The sequence below is a fragment of the Adiantum capillus-veneris genome, chromosome 23, assembly GCF_014529385.1.
Source record: "Adiantum capillus-veneris isolate H3 chromosome 23, ASM1452938v2, whole genome shotgun sequence".
Lineage (NCBI taxonomy): Eukaryota > Viridiplantae > Streptophyta > Polypodiopsida > Polypodiales > Pteridaceae > Adiantum > Adiantum capillus-veneris.
The window spans coordinates 136,486,078-136,494,003 of NC_140953.1; the positions used below are offsets into that span (position 1 = coordinate 136,486,078).

Here is a 7,926-nt window from a genome sequence, read left to right on the forward strand (position 1 = left end):
TCCACAGAAGGCACCTAATTTCTAAAAAAGGCCCAAGATAAGAGAAACATAAAGGATCATCACAACCCACCGTGCCGGTTAAGAGCAATAGTCCATACAAGTGGGGGTGGGAGAGATTCTCTATGCCAAGGAGAGATCAACCTCCCAGATATCAAAGGCACATTTTTCAAAAACATCGAATGTAGGACCAAAAAGGCCATTAAACCATAAACCTTCAGATTAGTCAAGCTCATTAATGAGCACAATCTACGTGAGAAAACGAAAGAGATTCTTACATTTTTATGTACATGTAAAAATGTGGTAGAATTCTTATTACCAGAGATGTTTATCAAACAAGGAAGTTTGATCTACAAGCTAATTAGAAAAGTATCCTTATAAAAATCGTAACTACGAGGCCACAACCACGACACTTCGATTGGACATAAATCCCACACCTCCGGTCTAGGCTCATCTGCACTAACAAGCCCATCAGAGCAAGAGTTTGTTCTCTTAAGAACAATCAATCATGTACACAGTATGACTTGAAATACTAGTAGCACTACTACAAAAAACAGCTGTTCTGTTCTTTCCAATGGAGGTTGGCACTTTGCTACCTTAGTACATGCACTAATTATACTGCTGCATGACAGCTTCCAAGAACAGTGAATGGGTAATAAGGGCAAAGAATTGACAGCTTATTCAGGGTTCAAATTTATCCAGACACAGACTGACTAAACAATGTGAATAGTGTCCATCCAAACACAACACTTTGATGTGTGTGTAGGTGTGTAATGCAAGCAAATAAATATGTAAGCTTTCACAACCAAAAACATTGAACAGATAAAAAGGGTAAGAATCAGCAGCTTGCTTCTTCAGGTTCAAAAATTATTCTCATCATACTCCGGAGGCATGCACTGTGGCAAAACAATGCATACAGGTTTCATCTGGACAAGCAGATAACTCATTGTCTTTAGAGGGAACTTACTAACTGCAAAAGCAAGTGCAGCCACAACAAATGTCTTGCCTGCACATCCCCACAGGATGCTCGATATCGAATGTTCCAACAAAACTTTTTTAGGCCTTGCACAATCAAATGCACATCATGCCCGGGCCATTCAAGCTAGTGAGGCCACTCCTTTTTGTCTGTTTTTGAGAACAATAAAGGAACCATTCATAAACATTATGTTCATCCAAAGGTGGTACAGCTCTTTCAGAGATTTTTTGTCACCCTTGTCCACGAGGCCAACCGTATGAAAGAGATCAGGCATACACCCTTCAACCCCAAAGATAAGAAACGAGAGAACATGAAAAAGACTCGTAAAATTCACTCGTGAAAATATCCCAATCCAATAAAAACCCATCTGCATACATCGGGGACAAAACAGAATGGTAATACAACATAGTTATTTGCTTCGTAGGGCGTACTAAATTCTCCGCAAAAAATTAGTTCACTTTACATGCCAATAATATGGTATGTATAAACAGGCGATTTTGAGGAGCCAATCTGACAGTTGCTTCCCTCTCAAAACTTCTGAACAGGCATTTGGCATTGGCATAGTACCTTCACTTGCAGGACCAACAAGGGCATGCTGACATGTTTGAAAGCATGCATGCTGAGTGCGCATGCAGTCAGTGGTGTGTGCCCATCTCTTTTGTGTTTTCTTTTTTCAGTGTGTGTGTGTGAGATCGTGAGCGTATGCATGTGTCGTGTGTGCGCATGCACATGCACATGCGCAAAGCTGTGTCTGTGTCTATGCATATGTGCAAGATGATGCAAGGCTTTGAATGCAAGACCAGGAATGAGGCAGGCAGGGAATGCATGTGTGGTGTGCGCACCATGCGTGTGAAATGTGCCCGAGTGCTGTGTGTGCTGTCGAGTGCTGTGTCATGCTTGTGTGTGTCAAGTGTGTGATATGCAAGCTGAGTCCCTTCTGCATGTTCTGCAGTGGCACTGTCAGTAGCTACGGAATCTTCCATCTTCCACTAATAGAAGATCCCTTGAGTAACCTGATCACTGGTGAAGCAAGCAAGCAAGGATGCTTGTTAGTTGATCAAGTTTTCAGCTCATGAGACTCTTACACAATTGTAATCGGCAAGAGATTCATGGCTAAGTTAGGAGACCCACTTGTTAGTACACGCACACAAGCAGCAGATGCAAGATGTTCACACATGCAGCCCATGCAGACAATGTGACGCAGACTCGTGCCAGACATTCTGTGCCTACATGCAATATCAGTCCATGCCAGCCTCCCTCCTGCCAATAGCTTTCTGAAGCTAGCCTCAGCTGAAATTGAAACCACTAGCGTTCTCAGGAGTATAGCCTCCAAAAACAAACCCATTCTCAGTGCCTGGAGCCATGGTTTGATCTTCATCATCCTCAACCCAATAGGTTTCTAGTAGCTTCACTGCCTTCTCATAGATTTCTGTGTTATCATGGGTTTGCAAATTCTCAATCTTCTCAGTGCCATCAGCCTCCTCGATGAACTTCGCGTACAGATTTACCCCTGAATTGCCAGCATCTTTCTCAATCTCTCCAACTTTCAAGATGTTTTCAAGTCCTTCAAGACACACTGTAATGATTCTGGGGTCGGAGCAAGTCAGCATATCACACATAGGCTTTATGCACCCTTGACTAACAAGATACCTGTCAACAACAAGCATATATTTAAGATTAGATGGCTTTATCATTTAAGACATCAAGATGATTAACCCATGCTTTTCCGGTCCTTCAAAAGCATACTTGATCTGATCATTTGAACCCCCAGAGGTAGCATTTGAGATTGCCCACGCGACCTCCTTTTTAACATCAAACTCCGCATTTGCCAGTAAGGAAACGAGCGGAGGTATGATATTGGCGTCAATGACCGCCTTAAAATCAACGAAATACCAAAAAACGTGTTAACCAGCTAAACAATGGTGTATTCAATAGGGTATGTAACAAGTAAAACTACCTGAATCTGACTTTTGTTCCCTGCTGTTATGTTTGATACTGTCCAGCAAGCTTCTTTCTTGATGCTCTTCTTATGGTTCTGAGAAAGAAGTGCCAGCAGATACGGGAGAGCTTGATGATCAAGAATAACCTGAACCGATCAAAACAAAACAAACAAGCATAAGAAATGTTAAAAAATTTAACAAGGCCTGCCTGGAAAGAAAGAAAGTTATCTTTAATAAACAAAGAGTAGTATTCCTAAAGGAGTGTGTGTGTGTGTGTGTGTGTGTGTGTGTGTGTGTGTGTGAGAGAGAGAGAGAGAGAGAGAGAGAGAGAGAGAGAAATGAAATGAAATGAAATGTTATATTAACGTCTTCAAAAGGCCAAAGTGACCTATGAGACCAGAAAGTTACAAGGTGGTGGATCTGATACAAAGTCAGAGTAACAAAATAACAACAGTACAAAACAAAGATATATACTATGAGAGAGAGAGAGAGAGAGAGAGAGAGATGAAATGAAATAAAGGAGTGTGTTTGTGTGTGTGTGTGTGTGTGTGAGAGAGAGAGAGAGAGAGAGAGAGAGAGAGCTCTCAAGGAATGAGTGGAAAAGCAAAGAGAATCATCTCAACATTTAGCATTAAAGAACAAACAATGATTTGAGCTAAAAACCATCATCACCATATCTTCAAATTTTAAAAAACCAACCAAACACTAAGGCCTTGCTGCTGGCAGGCCAATACAGTCACTGAATCCTCTGAACAACCACATTGAATTGCATGCTAAAAGCAGAATTCATGATCGACTACATTGCCCATTACAAGCTCTTCAACCAACAACGCACGTAGATCATCCTTATGTTTATCTGATTCTTATATTTAGTGAGACATTCAGAGAGAACAAACGAGATCCAACCTGAGTTTGAACATCATCTCCTGTCACAATATTGCCAACTGTTCGCAACGCGGGGACCAGGACAGAAGGTGAATGATGCCTGGGATAGCAAGCAAAGTCATCAGCATGTTCATAGAGAAAATTGACGAACCAAACGAATCTTTCTTCAAAGATAACTACTTACAGTAAAAGGGTCACAAGGCGACCACAAACACCCACATCGATCACAGCTTGGATTTTTTCACTAGTCCCATCCGAAAGGTAAGAAAGAGCCCAACATGCATCGGTCAAAACTTCTTCATCTTCATAATTGATGAGTCTAGCAAGAGCAGGTAAAGCAGCCTTTGCCTGGAAGCAAGAACACAAAGTATGACAATTCAATTCAATCAAAGGCAATCGAAAATGCTACAGCCTACATCAACATTTTTCCGAATACCACCTCTGCAAAAGGAGGCTGAGGTTTCCCTCGACAGAAGTTAGAAAGAGTCCAAGTTGCATTCCTTAGCATTGACAACTTTGGGTTGTCATTTAGTTGTGCCAGTAGCGGCACCATAGCGCCACTACTTAGAACGAGATCTCTGCACCTGGCACTATCACCAGCCACATTTCCTAGAGCCCAGACTGCCTGAGAACATCACAAAAATCTATAAATCAACTGCTGCACTGGCAGAAAAGATATGCCAGATAACTTGCTTAAAGTCGTCTCATACCTGCTCCCTCACATCATCGCTGGGTGAGCTAAGAAGTTGTATAAAAATGGGCACCGCTCCCTGCTCAATGACCACCCTGGTATGCTCTGACGTGCCAGAAGCAATGTTGGTCAAAGCCCATGCTGCCTCAAACTGCCAAAGGACAAAAAAAGACACAAAATAAAATACATAAGCACATCCAAACTACTTACGATAAGAACAGTCGAAAAAGCACATTAAAACTGTTGATGATATGAGGAACGGCTTAGTAGTTGATAAAAGAAAACCTGTAACTGAGGTAGATCACTCCGCATAAGAAACTGAACAAATCTAGGAACCACACCAGCTGCTATAACTGCTTCAATAGGAGGATTTCTCTCTACAAGACCATTATAAGATCATAAGTTGTTTGGCACTGTTCACATTGATAGCTATTAGGAAAGTAGGAATGCTACACTATGAGATAGACCAGAAAGAGTTAACTTTAGCATTGGCCTTACAAAGGAAACCCAGAAACTGCAGAGCAATTGCAAGTTCTTTGATGTAAAACATCTACACCAACAAAATTGGCACCAAATGCTACCCACATAAATGATGATTATTTCATGCAAAACCATCAAATGCAACCCAGGAACCCAGAACTAAACTGAGATAAAGCCACAACTTACAGCATGTCCTTCTTACCTATAGATAAAAGCTTTCGAAACTGAGTTGTCGAATCCAACTGTGTGCCAGGATCGTCTGTCCAGACTCCAGCAACCAAGGAAGGCAAATTCTCAAGCTGGCAAAGTCCATGCAAGCATTCGGCAATGTTACTACATGATGTTAAACCCAATATAATATACATAGGTAGCTTATAATAATACTGCCAATCTGAACAAAAAAAGGTTGATTATTAGTTGCTGTACGAGCTACATATGCAATCAATCTCACCTTTCTATCACTTGCACCATAGCCAGGAGTAGGAGGGGGGAAGCTTTGAAGTTGCATACCCTCTCGACGCTTCTTCAACAAGCTCTCCTCGCGCTTACTTTTGCGGATCTCAACCATGTTGTCTTCTCTCTTTTTTCGTGCCTCCTCTGCATCAACGGCCACCTTGTAGCCCTTCTTCCGCTCCTCAACACGGGTACTCGGGCGCAGAGACATTGTGGCAAACTAGAAGAGTAGAAACGTAAATGCTTTAAAACATCATCTTTCCAAACAATAAAGATAATACGAAGCATCAACAGATTGATACAGGAAAGTCTAACCAACACAGCTAGTTTGCAGACTTGTTTTGTTTGATACTACTACAATCAATGCAAACCCACCCTATTGCTACAATAGAAAGATTAAAGCTTCACAACTCGGTACAAGCAGATCTGGCAAATGCAATACCACAGGCAGAATACAAAGTACAGATATCTGTGACAAGTATGGAAATGCCCAAGCAAAAAATGCAAGAAGAGGTCCAACTTTAAATGAGAGTTCACAAAGATCATATCTGAAACAAGAAAAAATGGCAATTTGCCAACAATCCACTAAAATGGGGCACTTGGTCCTGCGATCTTGTACTACTTTCCAAGAGGAGCCTGGCAATATCTCCCTTTAAATCAGATTTACCGTGTGATAACCTTCATAAAAAAGCTTTGCTCATGTCTGCCTATCGATCCAAGCAGATTTATACTGTGTGATAACCTACATGAAAAAGTTTTTCTGAAGTCTGCCTGTCAATCCAAGCACCTAACCTTCCATCCACCAATACAGAAATCAACTTCGCATATGTCGTTGGCAGAACCAAATCAAAAAATGAACCAAGAAAAAGATCTCTAAACGGATGCAAACTAACGCAAGATTCCACCCAATGATCCACTCAAAACGGAAACTGCAAAGACTCTCTCTCTCTCTCTCTCTCTCTCTCTCTCTCTCTCTCTCTCTCTCTCTCTCTCTCTCTCTCTCTCTCTCTGTGTCTGTGTGTGTGTGTGTCTGTGTGAAACCCTAAATCCAGACTGTTACCATTGATTAGCATATAGAAGATACAAATTCTGAACCTGAAGTGGTGCGCTTACCGCGAGGACGATGAAGAAGATGCTTCGCCTTCCTGCCCGCAGAGAGAAAGGAGAAGGATGCAGATTCGATCTAGGCTATAACAAGCCCTGTGTCCTGGTTTGTGCGTGTGTGAATGTATGTTGTCAGAGAGACACTTTCGTCGAGAGAGAAGCTTTGTTAATCATGACGATGATGCTGATGATGATGTTGATGAAGCCTGGATGGTGTGCTGTCCGGCCTGCCACGTGGCAAAAGTCATGTCCGGACACAACGAAATATGAAATGAAATAAAATGTAATGTACCATTAACATGTTCAAATTGACCTATGAGACCAAAAAGTGTCACGCACAAAAGTAAATAAAACTAGGGTACAGATACTCTATAGCTATGCATCACACAATGTGGGGCACTCCGATACGAAGAGATGGATATGGTATACAAAATAATTGGGTTTTTTGGCATGTTAAGAAAAGGCCTTAGTGCTGGGCTTGCTTGGGCGTACTTTCACGGATGGTGTCCACGTGGACGGCCAGTAGTTTTGCACAGCAGGGGCTGCAGGAGTCAGGACGACGTGAAGGCGTGCGAGTGCGGAAAGCTTGGAGCTGTATGCGGAATTCTGCCATAGAGTCCTGTGCGACTCTGTGAGTCTACCGTTGACGCTGTACTCGGCGTGGTCATGAGGCACTGAGAGGGCTACGAATGAGGGAATTGCTTGGGTATGGGTAGAGAGAATAAATTAAATGCGAGGAGGCTTTTGTCGGAAAGAGACGGCACGCAAGCAGCTAGCTCCACATGCATGATAGAAATGGTAGCAAGAGGGGCAAAGCAATAGGTAACCGGACCCCAGAAGACTCTTGAACTTTGAAGAAATTGGCAAATAAGATATGAGTTCCATCTCCCTCTCTCTCCTTCTCTCTCACATTAGCTTCCCGAAGACTATTGAGCTCTATAGAAAAATTGGCGAATGAGCTCTCCCTCTCTCTCTCTCTCTCTCTCTCTCTCTCTCTCTCTCTCTCTCTCTCTCTCTCTCTCTCTCTCTCTCACACACACACACACACACCGACTTTCAATTCCCTCTAGAGTATCAGGTCCTGAGTTCAAAACTTGTGATGGGTCCACTAATTATTAAAAATTAACAGGTTAATCACGATTGTGTTGAATAATTCCCCGCTAATTATTGATCAATTTGCTAGTTAAAATGACAAATGAGCGATTTGCTAGCTACTGCTAATAAAAAATTAGCGCATGTAGTAGTTAAGCGTATTATTCAACATAGCTTTGAATTTACATGCTCATCGACAATCTTTCGGATGAGCCCACTAATATTTCTACTTCCTGACAACACCTTCACAGATCCTTCCATTGGCAAGCCCTCGTGATTCCTCACCTTGTTTTACTTGTTTTTTTTTT

At 42.1% G+C, this 7,926-nt stretch overlaps 1 protein-coding gene across 1 annotated transcript; it reads right to left on the reverse strand.

Moving 5' to 3' along the window:
- Positions 1 to 1,279: 1,279 nt before the first annotated feature.
- Positions 1,280 to 6,695, reverse strand: LOC147428660 (importin subunit alpha-1-like). Its single transcript, XM_086497703.1, has 11 exons — positions 6,536 to 6,695; positions 5,421 to 5,642; positions 5,172 to 5,268; positions 4,775 to 4,866; positions 4,509 to 4,640; positions 4,238 to 4,423; positions 3,983 to 4,146; positions 3,820 to 3,898; positions 2,931 to 3,059; positions 2,720 to 2,847; positions 1,280 to 2,623 (listed from the first exon to the last, which is right to left on the reverse strand). Exons 2-11 carry the CDS (start codon positions 5,631 to 5,633, stop codon positions 2,260 to 2,262), a joined length of 1,584 nt encoding a protein of 527 aa, XP_086353829.1. The 5' UTR covers positions 5,634 to 5,642; positions 6,536 to 6,695; the 3' UTR covers positions 1,280 to 2,259.
- Positions 6,696 to 7,926: the final 1,231 nt, after the last annotated feature.

Bases quoted from the DNA above. Each gene is read 5' to 3' on its own strand.
- LOC147428660 (XM_086497703.1), bottom strand. From the start codon at position 5,633: ATGTCTCTGCGCCCGAGTACCCGTGTTGAGGAGCGGAAGAAGGGCTAC. The intron at 4,641-4,774 runs GTTTTCTTTTAT...GTCCTTTGGCAG, and splicing joins GTGATCTACCTCAGTTACAG to TTTGAGGCAGCATGGGCTTT. The intron at 2,624-2,719 runs GTATGCTTTTGA...TGTTGTTGACAG, and splicing joins GGTTCAAATGATCAGATCAA to GTATCTTGTTAGTCAAGGGT.